Source organism: Pygocentrus nattereri, chromosome 23, assembly GCF_015220715.1.
Source record: "Pygocentrus nattereri isolate fPygNat1 chromosome 23, fPygNat1.pri, whole genome shotgun sequence".
Classification (NCBI taxonomy): domain Eukaryota; kingdom Metazoa; phylum Chordata; class Actinopteri; order Characiformes; family Serrasalmidae; genus Pygocentrus; species Pygocentrus nattereri.
The window spans coordinates 27,286,739-27,303,934 of NC_051233.1; the positions used below are offsets into that span (position 1 = coordinate 27,286,739).

A 17,196-nucleotide genomic window follows, 5' to 3' on the forward strand; every position below is an offset into this window, starting at 1 on the left:
GTACCTTAAAAGTATAGAGAGTTTGATACCTAGTCTTGCTTGTAATCTGATTTAATTCTTCTGGTCTAAGTAATGACGCAGCCCTGTTTTTAACCATGTTAATATATTTCAAGGTGCATTCCTATCACAGTATGTAGACTGTGATCACCATTCTTCTAGTATTTTGTCTTGCTTGATTGTGCAGCCTTTGTAGTTGGCCAACTTTCAGTGTATGTGCTGCATGTAGAGTAACCGTAGGGTGTTGAAATAGAGCTGTGTTTTGGATCTGTGGTAGGAGAGTGTGCGGAGGCGGGTGTGTTGGTCAGTGTGCCACTGTCGGTGCTTATGCAACTCCACCATTAGTCGCTTTCTCTCCCCGTCTCACCCTCTCTGATGCTCGCAGCAGCCTTTATGTGGCCGTCCTCGCAAACCCTCTCAGAGCGCTGGTTTAGGGCCGTGTTCTTTACAGGCCCTTTCAGTTTATATCTTTGTGTTCAGATTAGTTTAATTAATTCAGATTAGTTCCTTGCATGAGGACGTTTTGTTTAGCTTCACATTTGGGTTTTGTGTTTAGAATTAAATTCAAGTTGATGTTTATTTATTAGTTTTATTTTTGTGTTGTGGGTGGTTAAAGTTTCTCGTTCGTGTATGTGTAACTGTAATTAATGTGTAATTCTTTGTGATCCTGTTTAGTCTTTTGTTCATTTTGCAATGGTCATCATAACTTGAAAAACAAAGAAACTTTAAGAGATGCCTTACAATGAGAGAGTGTTAGTCTTAAAGCTGATCTTACCTTGTCTCAAGTGTAGTCATTCAGCAAGACGTTCCTTTGTTTTGCACAGGAGCTATGAGGCTACTGTAGCTAACGAGTAATACAAGCAAATGGTTAAAATTGTTGCATAGCTAACATTAGCAAGCATCGTGAAGGCTGAACTGTAATAGGCAACTGCATGTCATACAGCGTCAGAAACCACATAAAGTGAGTCTGTTTATGATCACTGAGCATCTCGACACATTCACGGCAAGTGTGTGATGATGTAGGCATGCAGTTTACATGGTGTTAAGAGGTTCTATTGTCTTCAGTTATATGTTCTGTTAGTCTCATAGTTCTGGTGTAAATGTAAAGTATTCCTTTAACATGAGAGTGTATTCTAATGATGTTATGAGCCTAAATATTTCTCTCTCTCTCTCTCTCTCTCTCTCTCTCTCTCTTTCTCTCTTTCTCTCTCTCTCTCTCTTTCTCTGTATCTCTTTCTCTCTTTCTCTGTATCTCTTTCTCTCTTTCTCTGTATCTCTTTCTCTCTTTCTCTGTATCTTTCTCTGCATCTCTTTCTCTCTTTCTCTGTATCTCTTTCTCTCTTTCTCTGTATCTCTTTCTCTGTATCTCTTTCTCTCTTTCTCTGCATCTCTTTCTCTCTTTCTCTGCATTTCTTTCTCTCTTTCTCTGCATCTCTTTCTCTGCATCTCTTTCTCTGCATCTCTTTCTCTGTATCTCTTTCTCTCTTTCTCTCTATCTCTCTCTTTTTCTCTCTCTTTTTCTCTCTCTTTTTCTCTCTCTCTTTCTCTCTCTTTTTCTCTCTCTCTTTCTCTCTCTTTTTCTCTCTTTTCTCTCTCTCTCTCTTTCTCTCTTTTTCTCTCTATCTCTTTCTCTCTTTTTCTCTCTCTCTCTCTCTCTCTCTCTCTCTCTCTCTCTCTCTCTCTCTCTCTCTCTCAGCACTGTGTGACATGCACCCTATGAGAGCACTGTTTCTCATTCCTCGGAACCCTCCTCCCAAGCTCAAGTCCAAGAAATGGTGAGGACTGCCTATTCTCACCTTTTATTTTAGGAACAGCCTGTTTTAGCCTCTGAGGCATTCATCTCTTTATATGCAGTTGGCCATATATATGTCTCTTCTTCTCTTTCCTCTTCTTTCTTTATTCTCTCTCTTCTGTCCTTTTGTCTCAGTTTTTCTTTTCTACTCTACTCGTCTTTTTGTCTTTCTCCTTTCCTATTTTCTTTTTGCATCTTTTTCTCTTCTGTTCTCTTCTCTGTATAGATTATCTTTCCGCTCACATCAGCCCAGTGCTGCTTCTGTTATTTTGGTGTTGGCTTACATAAGACAAGCTCCCTGCCAATGTTCTCTCTCTTTCTCTCTCTCTGTCTTCCTTTTCTCGTTCTGTCCTTTCTTGGCAATGTCCGTCACACTGTATTTAGTTTTGAACATTGGTCTTGTTTGGTGTTCGATAAGAGAAGTATTTTAGGGAAAGTGAAAGTCTGTCATTGGTCATTCAGAGTCGTTCTGGACAGAGAACTAGGCTCCTGTTGATTCCAGCCTGGGCCTGGAATGACTGTTTATCTTTTTCAGAAATGGAGAGGAAACGAGTATTTAACTGGATTTTGCATGTTTTAGTTTGCATACTGCCGCTCTTTGATGGAGCTCGGCCTCATGAAGTCTTTTACACTGTTGTCCAACTTTCTGAATAAACTTTGTCATCTTGTTTGGCTCACATTGTAATGAATTAATTTGGCTTTTGGGGACTTCCTGTTCTGTCCTTTCACTTGTCAAATGTGTGAACATTCATTACAGGTCACAAGTTTGCAACACCAACTTAAAAAATATATATTTTTATTACAAGTAGTAATATTTTATGAATACCATCATATCATATTGGGGTGGAGGTTAGGGAACTGGCCCTGTGACCGGAAGGTTGCCGGTTTGATCCCCTGACAGTACATGACTGAAGTGCCCTTGAGCAAGACACCTAACCCCCAACTGCTCCCTGGGCGCTGCGGATAGGGCTGCCCACCACTCCGGGCAAGTGTGCTCAGTGCTCCCCAGTGTGTGTGTTCACTAGTGTGTATGTGGTGCTTCACTGCACAAATGGGTTAAATGTGGAGGTGAAATTTCCCCGTTGTGGGACAAATTGGGGTCATTAAAGACACATTAAAGACTCAAATATAGCAAATGCTACAATACACTGCACCTTGAAATTAACATATGAAAAAAATCGGCACTATTGTATAAAAGCTCCAGCTGCTCAAACTTTAGGGTACTACTGCCAAAGCTTAACTACTGTATTTGACAAAGGTTGTTTGTCCTGGTGTTTTATTAAGGCTATCAAGCTTATGATGTCAGTTAAATGCACATCAGTGTTAGCTTGTATATATTGATATTAGTATTGCAACTCATTAACAACCATGTAATTCAGAGGATCCATGATATTTGGAGGTAAAGGTCCACGTTTCAAAACCTTTTTGTTTAGAGTGATGCATGATGGTGGCTGATTGATGTGGCTGATGTTTTTTGCATAAAGGAAACCGGCTTAGATTGGGAGCTCCTAATTTGGTCATGAAGCCAACTAAAGATTGATGATATGGCTTCAAAAATCTACAGCACAGCTGTATTGCAGTACTTTGGAGAAACTTCTTTGGTTAAACTACATGCCAGTAAACATATTAGGTTACATTGGTTTGTTGGCAAATTGGTTTAACTGTAAAAAGAAATTTGAAAGTCTTTCTTTCTTTCTTTCTCTCTCAGGTCTAAAAAGTTCATAGACTTCATTGAGGGCTGCCTGGTGAAAACCTACCCAAGTCGTCCATCCACAGAGCAGCTGCTGAAGCACTCGTTTATCCGGGACCAGCCCACAGAGCGACAGGTCCGCATCCAGCTCAAGGACCACATCGACCGCACACGCAAGAAACGGGGAGAGAAGGGTGAGGGGCCCGCTGTGTTTGGCCATGTAATATTCAAGGTCTCTATCAAATTGAGGAATGTATAAGAAAGCTTAGAAACTCTTTCCTATTCAGTCACTTTTTTATTTATATATATATATATATATATATATATATATATATATATATATATATATATATATAAATAAGTTTACACAGTTCCCCTACACTTTACCTAAAATATAGCTGGTTCGTCAAAACATTTTTCTAACCAGTCTCAGATGTGGATTGATTTCAGAAAGCGGTTTGCATTAAGCTAATTCTAATTGGTGGGTATAAGTATATATAAATAAGGATTACTTCTTAGCTCCATTAGGCTTATGGCTCCAGTGCAAGAAGCAAAGTTCAGACACCAAACATGTCTTGACTTATAAATAAATAAATATTTTTTAACACCGAACTACTTGTTTAAGTCAGTTGTATTTGTCACTGCATCACCCAGCTTGACTCTCTGCTAGCTTGTTTAATTTCAGTTCATTGACCTCTTGAGATCAGGGAGAGGTTCCTCTGTCCTGCAGCCAATCAGATACTATTCAGAGCGTGCTCCATCAACATGGCTCATATCAGATGAGCAGTAGTGTAATTAGAGCCTCCAGCACAACTTCAACTTCTCACTGAATGAGATACTGTTTAAAGACACACACACACACACACACACACACACACACACACACACACACACACACCCCCTATACAGACATGTATATTTGCGATGTATAAGTGATTATAATTTTCAGTGTGCATATAGGAAAGCATTAGTGATGCGCCTAAATTAAATTCATTAGTATTTTTGTTAGCTTTGAATCCGAGTCCTTTCAATAAAACCTTTCATTAGAGTTACAGAAGACTGAGAACCGTCTTTGTGCTTCTTCTTCAATGTGCTGCAGGCTCTTTTTGAATGTGTGAGCTATTACCAATCTAGAAGGACATAGAGGCCTTTTTAACTACTGTTTCTATTTTCATTACTATTGAAATCATTTGTAAAATGTTATATTTGGACCGTTAGTTAATCGAAAAAATTGAAGCTACATGACATTTTTGGTACTTTTTTTTGCCATTTTTTTTCTGGGCAAAAGTCACTGGGTGAAAATGATATGCATCCCTTTTACTAACATTTTCTTTATGTGTGTAACTGTATGGAGTGCCCTGTACTGTCTGAAAAAAAATTGTTCAGTTCTTACCAGCTTGTCAGGGAAAACTAACTGGACAAAATAACATTTCAATAAAAAAAAAAAAAAAAACATGGTTCAAACGTTTAGTGTACACACACAAGAGACTTAATGTCTTTTCCGTTTGGGTTTCGGTCAGATTTCTTGGCAGTATATAGGTTATATAGAACTTCTTCTATTTTTACATGTAATTCGATAGCAATAACTGTCGATAGGAAAAGCATACAAATATTAATTTCAAGTCTGAATAGAAGTCGAAAAACAAAGAAAACAAAAGGCTTTTCTTCTAGTTTAATATACAAAATCTATCTATTTCTCAAGATAATCATATTATAGTGTGAGTGAAAAAAACATTGACATTTTATAAAAGAATGTAGTGGTTACTGAATAATGCGGCTGCAGTGTAAGGAGTTAAAGTATTCAGTCTACAGCGCGGTGTGGTGTTTCAGCTGTTTGAGTCAGATGATCGGTTTCTTTGTATAACATTTGATCTATACTGACTCTCATTCTTTCTGTCTCTCAGAGGAAACGGAGTATGAGTATAGTGGCAGTGATGAAGATGAGGAGAACAGAGGGGACGAGAGAGAGTCCAGGTAATACTACACTTCTACAGGACTGTGAACAGGTGTAGAGGTGCCCAAGTAAAAACACAAATACACACAGACAGGAAGGGCAAAACACAGTTTCATAAACAGTAGCACAGATATTCCTTCCTTCCAAGCATTTTGGCTGATTTAGGTGTTCTTTATGCATCTCTGTTTAACTGTACATGACTAAATAACGCTACCACAGAGATTTTGTACCTCTGTTACTGAGCCCAGCTCTGCTCCTACAATATCTATAATGTATACATTACATTTCTCCATGTATTCTGTCTCTGTGTAGATTAGGGCCTAGACACTATATAACCATTCTCATGATATTTGGACTTTACAATACCAGTGTCACAGAAGAGTGCGATGTGCATATAAGCCCTTTAACCAATCGGTGTTTTTGCTGTGTCCTGTGACCATCCTGACCATTCACAGTTCCAGATGAGTGCTTATTTGGGTGTTTTGATGAATCAAAGTGTTAATATAATCCAATGAAAGTCAGTTATTTTGGTCAAAATAATGTCAGTCTTTAACCACGTCACATTATTGAGTCACCAATGTAACCCGTGTATTTTTTTTTTTGTTCATTGCAAAGTAGCGTAGTTGAAAGTAATTCTGTTCTGAGTCAGAGGTCTCTCTCGTTGTCTTTAGCTCTATCTTGAACGTCCCGGGTGAGTCCACTCTGAGGCGGGACTTCCTGCGGCTGCAGCAGGAGAATAAGGAGCGTTCGGAAGCTCTAAAGAGGCAACAGGCACAGCTGGCCGCGCAGCGACGGGACCCTGAGGAGCACAAACGTCAGTTACTGCACGACAGACAGAAACGCATCGAGGAGCAGAAGGAGCAGAGACGCAGACTAGAAGAGGTAACACACTAGCCTTGAGCTCCATGGTATCCAGAAAAGCTTTTACATTAGAAGATTTAACATGAACGCTGACAGTCAGTAGATATTCAGTCAAACAGATATTGTAAACATATCAGCCTAAAAAGCACTGTAATAAAACAACCGGTTCCACTTTATAGTAAGATTACCCTTTCATTCATAAGCAGCAACAATGACTTGTTCCTTGACACATAGAAATCTGACATTTATCTCTACTGTTAAACCTATTTAGGTTTAAAGAGGTAAATATACTGCTGGTTATTTATCGTGTTATGCCTTCTCCATCAATGTTGAGCTGTCGGCTTCAACAGATATTCACATCCAGCAGATATGAAAGCTCACTTGTGCTCTTTTTATTTATGTACTGTAAGTGTTTATTGTTGCTTATTAATATTTTAAGGTGTTTATGACCTAATTAATTACCATTTAAAAAATCTGAGTTTAATCCATTCATAAATCCTTTGTTAGGGTAATCTTAATGTGTTATATCAAAGTGACACCAAAAACCTGTTTAATTATTTTCATTATTAAGGGTAAGCTGAGGGTGGAAAATGATTATATAAAAACAAAATCATTTCGTATTCAATTATCATGGGTGGACCTCAGGTTAAAAATAAAAATACTAAAATACAGGACTTGTGGGATATGACCCCGTAAATGTAGCCCAGTTCAATAGCCTGAAAACTATAATGGGTTACAGTCACAGTAGCCTGTAGGCTAACTTGACACAGTAAGCTTTAGCCTTTATTGTTATTTTGACAAAAGGCTGTTAAAGTGTAATTTTTGATAGCAAGAACTACCAAACCATAACAAGAACAAGGCTAGTCTGCAAGTTTCAGGTCATTTCACACGACCTGAAGCGCGCACACACACACACACACACACACACACACACACACACACACACACACACACACACACACACACACACACACACACACACACATCCACACAAATTCCAGAGAATCTTGTTTTGCCTCCAGACTCTGGTAAAGCACACAAATCCCTCTGCCAATGATAAGGATGTGGGAAAGCATGTTAAATTGTACTTTCACCTGAGTCTGGAATGCTAGCAGTGACTCTGTTATTGTGGAATCAGAGTCAGCATGAGAAAAATAAAGCTTACACTATCATCCCCATACAGTTGTATGCAAAATTTTGGGAGCCCCTGGTCAGACTACTTTTTTAAACTATTTTCTCTTTGACAATAACAAATCCTCTACTAGGAGCACATTTTTAAAACATAATTACAGTTTATTTGCTGGAATTAACATATTGCAGAAAATAAAGCATAAAATGTAGTCTGTGCAAAAGTTTTGGTACATTTTAGATTATATTTTTTTTCCTTAATATATTAAACTCAGCAAATAAATGTAAATTGTGCACCAACTTTTGCAGAGAAATTCCATATTTATGTTTGTGCCCTCTGGGACATAGAAAATTAGCATAACAATCTGACTAGGCTGTTCAAAATTTTGTCAGCCTGTTTTTGCACCATCTTAAACCAGTGAAGTTTAAAACTTTTAATTATACATTTAATTGTGTTTCACATGATTCTTATGGGAATGAACCGATTAAATCTGAGAGGTGTAAGATGGAATCTAGGCATTTGTGAGGTCAGACACTGATGATGGATGAGAAGGTCTGGCTCGCAGTCTCCACTCTAATTCATCCCAAATGTGTTCTATCGGGTTGAGGTCTGGACTCTGTGCAGGCTAGTCAAGTTCTTCCACACCAAACTCGCTCATTCTTGTCTTTATGGACCTCGCTTTGTTCAAGTCATGTTGGAACAGGAAGGGGCCATCCCCAAACTGTTCCCATAAATTTGGAGGCATGAAATCGGATTGCCAGATGGAGATGCGTGATTCGTCACTCCGGAGAACATGTTCCACTGCTCTAGAGTCCAGTGGCGGCGCTTTACACCACTGCATTTGACGCTTTGCATTGCGCTTGGTGATGTAAGGCTTGGATGCAGTTGCTCAGCCTTGAAAACCCATTCCATGAAGCTCTCTGAGCTGTTCTTGAGCTGATCTGAAGGCCACATGAAGTTTGGAGATCTGTAGTGATTGACTCTGCAGAAAGTCGGCGACCCCTGTGCACTATGCACCTCAGCATCCGCTGAACCTGCTCTGTCATTTTACGTGGCCGACCACTTCATGGCTGAGTTGCTGTCGTTCCCAATCGCTTCCACTGTTATAATCCCACTGACAGTTGACTGAGGAATATTTAGTAGTGAGGAAATTTTACGACTGGACTTGTTGCACAGGTGGCATCCTACCATGGTACCACGCTGGAAGTCACTGAGCTCCTGAGAGCGACCCATTCTTTCACTAATGTTTGTAGAAGCAGTCTGCAGGTGTAGGTGCTTGGTTTCATACACCTGTGGCCATGGAAGTGATTGGAACAACTGAGTTCACTGATTTGAATGGGTGAGTGAATACTTTTGGAAATATAGTGTATCTTACCCAGATCATCAATCCACATAGTTAGTTTGATCAGTTAGGTCAGGTGGATGGAGCTGAATTCTGCAGAACGGTAAATCTCCAGAAGCGAAGTCGATGACCACTGGAATAGAATATGGTTAATGCTTCTCTTTTGTGTACATGCCATAAATCTAGAAAATGACCTATGGATAACTTTGCAGTGTCTTCTAAGTGGCTGATTGATTTCCCAAGTTTTCCTCCGTCATTGTAAGCTGGGCTGTCCTAATCTTGGGTCAGACTTATGTAAGCAGTACCCACACCAATCACAAGGCTGATGTGGGTTGACCCGCCCACACAGCTTTAATAAAACTGCAGTCCCCCAAGTGTGTCTGAGCAGGTAAATCACCAAAATGTGCTGGACACTGGCCCTACAGGCCTGGAGTTCTGCACCCCTGCCTTACAGTTCCTTAGAGTTAACCAGAGAAAATTATTGGGGGGGGGGAAATAGCTAATGACGAAGCAAAAGCTAACCTAGCAGGTGTAACTGAGCTATCAAGCTTGCTCCTCAGTCTGTCATCGCTCTTTTTGCCAGTTCGCCCATCCATTTATTCAGGCACTCGTTCTCTACATATGTTTTTGTTCATTCACCCATTCGCATGCCTGTCTGTTTGTCTGTTTGTTCAGTCAGCCATGACTGCACGCCTGAATGCACGTTCAGCAGTAAAGTGAATAAGAACTTTCTTTAAGAAGAGCTGGATTCTTTCATTCAAACTTTCCTAAATGTTTAATGTAGCACTGTATTTTAGTGTCATACAGAGGTGTTTAACACTTTACTCTAGGTTTCCGTAAGACTTTAACCAAGAATCAGCTTGTGATGAGGCTTCATATAGACCAGACCAGTCCATTAAATATGTGCTGGATCGGTTTTCATGTTTTTTACACACAGACACACAGATATCTGTGCTTTTTGGTCCCAATAAAAAAGATGCACTACGGTGTAAAACCGCTTAGGCAGTTAATAAATAGTCGGAGTGTTTTCTCACACCTCCCTGGGTTTCAGAATGTGTACATGCCACAAGTTTGTTAATGTCTGGATCTCATGAGGGTTTAGAATATAATGTGTTTTTAATGGAAGAATCGGGAAACGAAAGATTAAAAAACAGCATTCCTATGTAAATATGAAGAGTGAGTCAGACAGGTGTGTCCAAGCAGTCAGGCTGTTTAGGTACTTTCTGCTGGGTTACTGCACTCACTGGGGCCCTGTGTAAATAGAGAAAGCCTTGTAGTCTGCAACGAGCCAATCTTTATTAATAGTACGCTCAGAGGAGAATGGCATTTGAAGAATTTCACGATTGAGAAGGTCCTTGAAGTGTGTGAGCATATAAACTTGGCGAGAATGTGTGTAGCCTTTATGTTGCTTGGCAAATACACTGCCTGTCCAAAGTTTTGGGACACACAGCTTTTCAAAATGTTTTCTTAATGCAAATGTCAGTTTGCCATACTGTAACATAATAAAGGGAAAGCTGTTTAGATCTTACCCCTTTTTCTTTGCGAAAATTGAAGGAACAACAGACAAAAGCCTTAATTTGGTAATAATACCTTTGTTGTGATGTCAATATTTATCAGTACTCAAAACGTTGAGGTGTTGAAACCATCCTTGAGTTTCAATTGGTCCTTTCACCAGCAGTTTGGAAAAGAATTATTATTTTATTATTAAATTATTTAGTTAACTTGCTTTTCATACCAAGAGAGATGCCTTGATAACCCTGAAGCTGAGTGTTGAAGACAGTTAGAGCTGAAGGGTTAGTGAATAGCTTTTTATGTTAACAAAAACAGCGCACACTCTTAATTGGTAAGAAAGATCTCTAAGGCAGGTGGCCGCTCAGGTGATGAAACATGTAAAATGTGGCCAGGGTCACTGGGCAATAGGTAAGATCCACCTCTGCCATGAGACAAACTTGAATCATCCAGATCTTGATGCAGGAACCAGAGGATACTCAGAAAAGTGATGGAATTTATCACAACCATGATAAATATCATATTCTCCATCCCTAGAATAAAACCTCCAGTAAAAGGAATGTAAAAGAAATCGGCTTTAGAGGCCTCGTTGAAAATGGTTTTGATTTCATGGAGATCACAGATGTTCTACAATGTAGAGCCCATTTGAGCTGATTGTATTCAAGGGTTTCAGGCCTTTTTAAATCTTGGAGTTGATTGGAGCTGAATTTATTTGAACTGTTACTGGTATTTGCTGTGTGGTGGAAGAACAAAGCAGATGAGAAGTGTTTTTGTCATAGAGAGAGAGAGAGAGAGATCATAGCAGAGGGCTGTCCAGTAATTGACCACAACAAAAGGAGAAGCAGCGAGTCTGTAATTTAATAAGCGTCATTAGCCGTTATATTCGTCTCCGCCTTTGTGCGGTTGTACATGAGTGAATGGATATGGGGGATTGTACAGGGAGGGATGGAAGGAGTGAGAGGAGAGTTAGTTTTAAATTGGAAAGAGTGTATAGAGTGAGCTCAGATTGTCTTTCCAGTTAAATGAACATTTTGGGGGCCTTAACCTAAGGACATTTTCATTATACCAACTGCCCCTTATTAGGTTTCATTCATAACTGTATCATTTTTTAGCATTCAAATGAAAATGCTTCCAATAAAGTCTTTGTGCAAGCAACATTTGCCTCACAAGAACAGGTGGACTCCTTTCCCACCCTATCTGTTTTGAGTGAAGCTTTTTGTACATGTAATATAATATCATAATATCACCATAGAGCAACATTTTCAAAAAGTACTTGAATGTGAATCTTATTTCTCTAAATGCAGTATGTATGTCAGTTTAGGAAGATATTTACTGAAGGTGTTTCCTTGATTTCCTTGTCCAAAACTAAAGATGATCTTTATTAGTGTCTTTTGGTTAAGTGCTCCTTCAAACCGATTGCAGCTATATGTAATTATATAGTTCACAGATGGATTTGTAACTTAAGCTGTTCTCTTCAGTCTACAGCGAATGGCAAACAAAGCCAAGACGTGGCTGATACACTCATACAGGCTTTAGAGTGTATGATGCAATTTGGTGTCAGTCTGTTATATAACAGTATTCAAAATTACTGATGCGCTCAGTTTTGTATTGCAATAGATGAGCTGTGTTGTTCTAGTACTCAGCCCTGCACCACAGTGAGAATATGTAAGCCTCAGATAAGTGTGCCTTGAGTAGTTACAAAGATGGATACAGTGGATACTGTGATTTACTGTGAGATGCTATATGTTATATTTACCTGTGTACCTCATACAATCTGGAATTACATTCCAAAAAGATGCACACATATATAAACAGACCATTGATGAATAGCTAGTGGATGAGTAACTCATATGTCAAATACAGCAACACATGGACTGTAGTTTCTAACTGTACATCTAATAAAGGGGCCGGTGAACATATATATTTAATCATACACACATATATGTGTAATAGAATGTGTAGTATAATTATCTAAATATATATGTGCACTTTGTTGGTACAGTTACTGGCTGTAGACCTGACTGTATATGTTACTGTACACAATTCAGAAAATGAATCAGCTTTTTCCCACATATAATTCGGCTGTTTACAATCACAGTGATTTAGGATGTAACGGGTAGAAACTGCAGATATTGATGGGTTTATTCAGACTCCGACACATCTGGGAGAGATCCACTACTGCAGAGATGTGACTCATCAGTCCCCCCTCACCTGCCCCATCTCCCTCTCTCTCCCCCTCTCTCTTTCTTTCTCGTTCCACAACTTCCCCTCTCTCAAAATCACTGGATGATTTTTAGCAACAGGAAGCCACTTATTATTTCTGCTAGATATGTTAAAGTGACTCACGCCCCCTCCCCCCCCCTTTCTCTGTCTCTCTCTCTTTCTCCCTCGCTCAGCAACAGAGGAAGGAGAGAGAGATGGTGCGGCAGCAGCAGGAGAAGGCTCCTCACCGACGACTCGACGACATGAGGCGAGAGGAGGACCGGAGGATGGCGGAGAGAGAGCAGGTCAGCCAATCGCCGCACAAGGAGCAGTGTGACCCAGCCAATCACAGCGCAGTGTGGGTGATCCATACACCCACTACGGCCCTGGCATGCCTGTGAAGTGGTTGCCATGGCAGCAGGGCTCACGACGCAGTTCTGAATGTGTGTGTGCGCGCGTGTGGGTGTGCGGCCCCACATTCAGTAGAATTCAAAGTGACAGAAACACAAAAGACCAATCAGCATGAATTATCAAGCCTGGCTTTTCTTTACAGCAAAAGACACACGCCTGCTAGGACACACACACGTTACACGCTTACACACACAGCCTTTACACACTTATAAACAGTTTTGCACATGCACACTCTCGCACTCAATGCATTGCACATTCCTCTTATATTCGCACACACTCATACACAAGACCTTTACACATACACACCGACACGCTACTTTTGGCTTAGTGGTTTCTCCTTTATCATTATTTTTATTTCAGTTCATGGCATTATCACAATATTATATATTTTAAAAATGACATGTTTAAAGCTAAACAAACTATTTTCTCTGTGCCTTTTTCAAATAGCAGTTGTTCTATAGATGGTTATATCTGTACAGTATGTGTAGTAAATTAACTGTCACTCTCAGAACATTTGTTTCAATTCAGATCTCCATTTGTAATTTTTATTTATTTTTTAAACCCAGAATTTGAAAATTCCAGCTGTTCATTACAGTGTGGTAACATTTCCTGATGGGGAGGAATAGAAATGGTCCAAAAAAGTCGTTTTTTTCAAAAGTTCAAAAGTTTTCTTTTTTAAAGTTGGAGCTAAAAAGTTTTATATGTATAGTTGTCATACAGGCCTATTAGCATTAGGACGGGAGCTGCCGCAGAGACACTTTCTTAGAGCTATTAAAATGCTTCAGCATAAAATAAAGTGAGGGGCTAGATGCGCGTCATATAGACCATGCATATTGAGATATAACAGTGCTTGATGTGGATGTCTGTGCTTTTGTGTAGCATTTGATTAATTACCTCTAACAGAATGCTAATTTCTAGTTAGCGTCCAGTTAAGGTTTTGTCAGTGTATAGTTAGCATCACATAATCTATCTAATATTACTAATTTGCAGCCTGCATACAAATATTTAACGCTTGTAACAGACACTCAGATAACACATTTTAACGTTGTATGTTTTTCACAGATTTCAGTTTCAGTAAACATTTTACCATAAAGCCTAACGGTCAGTTTCACTGTTTTAGCCTGTTTGCGGTCTGCCGAACTGGTAGTTAAACTAAACTGTTAGTATGATGAATATGGAGTCCTTTTAATCCATATACACACAAGCTGTGAGAGCAAACATTTACAGCATTTAGCAGACGCTCTTATCCAGAGCGACTTACAAGAAGTGCTTTGTCTGTCTAGAGAAAGTATCTTTACTAGTTACCAATAGGTTAGAGAGAAAGACAGTCCTGAGCTCAGATACGGCTAGAAACAAAAAGTCCCTGTTGATACCGAGAGAAAAAGGAACAGGGCTGAACACAGAACAGTGCAAACATGCATGTACTGATGAGATCTTGTGTGTTTCCCTCCTATAAGCTTTTTTAGATTGAGGGAAGCATTTCAGAGCAACACCTTCCTTCACACTTACTTACTTGCCACTGTAAAAACACCACCACAACACACCATTACAGTCTGTAGAGTTCTTATATCTTCTTTCTTCCCCTTTTGAGTCACTTCTCATCTTTTCCTTGTTTTCTTATCCCTTCCTTTTCTCTGTTTTATCTATGTCTCTTGCTGTGTGTGTGTCTCTCTCTCTCTCTCTCTCTCTCTCTCTCTCTCTCTCTCTCTCTCTCTCTCTCTCTCTCTCTCTCTCTCTCTCTCTCTCTCTCTCTCTGTATCTCTCTCTCTCTCTCTCTCTCTCTCTCTCTCTCTCTCTCTCTCTCTCTCTCTCTCTCTCTCTCTGTATCTCTCTCTCTCTGTATCTCTCTCTCTCTGTATCTCTCTCTCTCTCTCTCTCTCTGTCTTTCTGTCTGTTTGTCTCTCTGTCTGTCTGTAGGAGTTTATAAGGCATAAGTTGGAGGAAGAGCAGAGGCAGTTAGAAATCCTCCAGCAGCAGCTTCTTCAGGAGCAGGCCTTGCTCATGGTAACACTTCTCCACTCACCCTCTTTCTGTCCCTCTTTTTCCTTTTTCCCTTCTCACCTTGCTTCCATTTCTCCTCCTATGTGTGGTCCTGCATCCGAATTTGATGTGTCTCATATCGAGGTGAACTGAGTTGTGCTTTAATGCTGAAAAGTTTTATGCCACAAATCTGGAGAATAGGATGCCGACGTATAGAACACAGGACAAAGTTGGTAAATGTGAAATCTACCAGTTATTTCATGTTTAATTGGGTAGTCAAAGCTTTTTGATTAATCAGGTCAGAAGTTTCGTTTTTTTGATTAATCTAGTAATGTTTGATTTGTATGATTTAATCCAAGTATCAGTTTTATCTTAATGATTAATCAAGAAATCAGTGTTTTTCATTTCTGACGAATCGATTCATTGAGTAGCTTTTATGATTAATCAGTTTTTTTTTTCATGATTTTTCATTCGTTTTTTTTTTCTTTCTCAAAATGGTCAAACTAAGTAAATTACAAATTGTGAAATTTCTTAACACCTTTTATGATCAATGCATTATTCCTTACAGTTTTGATATCTTTACTGTTGTTCTAAAATGGAAAAAACATGCTTGAATAGGTCCAGGCTTAGATCTAGTCTGTAGCTGCCACTCGTTTGGAGCTTTCAAGGAAAACACAGAATTCCTCATTGCTTTGGGAAAGTAACCAGCCCCTTTATTTGGAAATGAGACTCATCAGAAGTTCTGGACAAGGACAGTGTGCACTGCCCTGTCTGTGTGCAGTGGTTATATGTACTTGTTTGTTTATCCTTTTTGGTGTGTACATTTGTCTTTTGGTGTGTATGCATGCAGCTTATTACGTTTTTTTTTCTGTCCAACAGAGATTTACCTCCTTCATATGTATATATAATTAATATATAATTAACTCCTTAACCTATAAAAGGTCATTTATACCTTGTCTTAACATATTTTTAATATCTGGATTTATTTTGGCCGGATTCCATTGACACTTTTCACTGAAATGTGTCTCCAGTGTGACCAGATCAGATCTTGTTTTATTTTCCCACATAAATAACACATCAACACGTGCATCGTTTCTGTTGTACTTGCTTTTACTTTTTTCCCCATGTAATGATATGAATCAGCAAACTCTGCTTGGCCGCTTTCATTCGCCCAAAGTACAAGAAGGTCTTGGTTTTGTGATAACATCAGCTTCACGTATCGTCCATCTTTCCTTATTTATCCTCTTACTTCGTTCAGCACTCGGCACAATTCTAGGCGTATGTGGAAAATGCTTTGGATTTACACTTGTTTTGAAAGTGGTCCAGATCGGCCTCTGAATTTGGTTTGAGTGATCTGATCGTAATTCATCACAGTGCTATGCATTTCATGCGGTCAACTGAAATCCAAATGTGATCTAATCACTGAAAACACATGTTGATGCAAAATGTAAACAGCCTCTATGGGTCTATGTGTATGTCCACACTTCCAGTCCTCATTGTCATAACTATACATAGACATCAATTTCATAAGCGTATACATACAATATTGAAGAGTCACTGTTTAAGGTTATGCTTCAGCATATTAGTCTCCATTTTAGCTACTTGATAATTTATCATAGTTTCTGAATAATAAGCCTGCAGTATAAGCGGTTTCTGTTATTTTATTTCTCTCCTTTTGTGTGTTATACATGTTAGGAGTACAAGCGGAAGCAGCTGGAGGAGCAGAGACAGTCAGAGAGATTGCAGAGGCAGCTTCAGCAGGAGCACGCATATCTCGTCTCTCTGCAGCAGCAGCAACAGCAGCAGCAACAGGACAAGAAGCCCCTCTATCACTACAGCAAAAACCTGGACAACAACAAGCCTGCCTGGGCCAGAGAGGTCCATACACAGAAACAGACACATCAGCTGCACACATGCAGATATATTGCATATCGGCTGTGTCCAGTTCTGGTCATGGGGGGTTAAATTTAAGCACACTAAACATGCTAACTAATTGCTGAGTGAATTGTGCTGGACTAAAGCCCTCCAGGTCCAGGACTAGACACCCCTGCCTTAAAGTCAGGCTGAACCGGAAATTGTAACGCATCTTCTTCCATGTCTCCACATATTTCTGAGTGAAACAGAGTATCACCACACGGGTCTTCAGAGAATGTCTAATGATTTCTGAGAACTAAGAAATGCATGTCTGTCATTTTTGGTTTATGTTTATATAATAGGATCATCATTATTGTATTAAAGCTCTGCATGCATCAGTGCAATCTCAAAATATTAGTTAGGTCTTCCGGAGCTGTAAGGCCATGACTACCAAAATAATTAGGAACTGGTAGAA

At 39.5% G+C, this 17,196-nt stretch overlaps 1 protein-coding gene across 7 annotated transcripts in view; it reads left to right on the forward strand.

The window, feature by feature from the left end:
- The window catches only part of mink1 (misshapen-like kinase 1), a 67,003-nt gene that overhangs the window by 30,130 nt on the left and 19,677 nt on the right, over positions 1-17,196 (forward strand). For 4 of the 7 annotated variants that reach the window (XM_037533319.1, XM_037533320.1, XM_037533322.1 and 1 more), the window contains exons 8-14: positions 1,694-1,772; positions 3,498-3,673; positions 5,384-5,453; positions 6,105-6,315; positions 12,671-12,781; positions 14,805-14,891; positions 16,563-16,745. In XM_037533319.1, coding sequence (XP_037389216.1) covers positions 1,694-1,772; positions 3,498-3,673; positions 5,384-5,453; positions 6,105-6,315; positions 12,671-12,781; positions 14,805-14,891; positions 16,563-16,745 — 917 coding nt within the window. The remainder of the gene's footprint in view (positions 1-1,693; positions 1,773-3,497; positions 3,674-5,383; positions 5,454-6,104; positions 6,316-12,670; positions 12,782-14,804; positions 14,892-16,562; positions 16,746-17,196) is intronic. The other 3 variants (XM_037533323.1, XM_037533325.1, XM_037533324.1) reach the window with 1 other exon arrangement.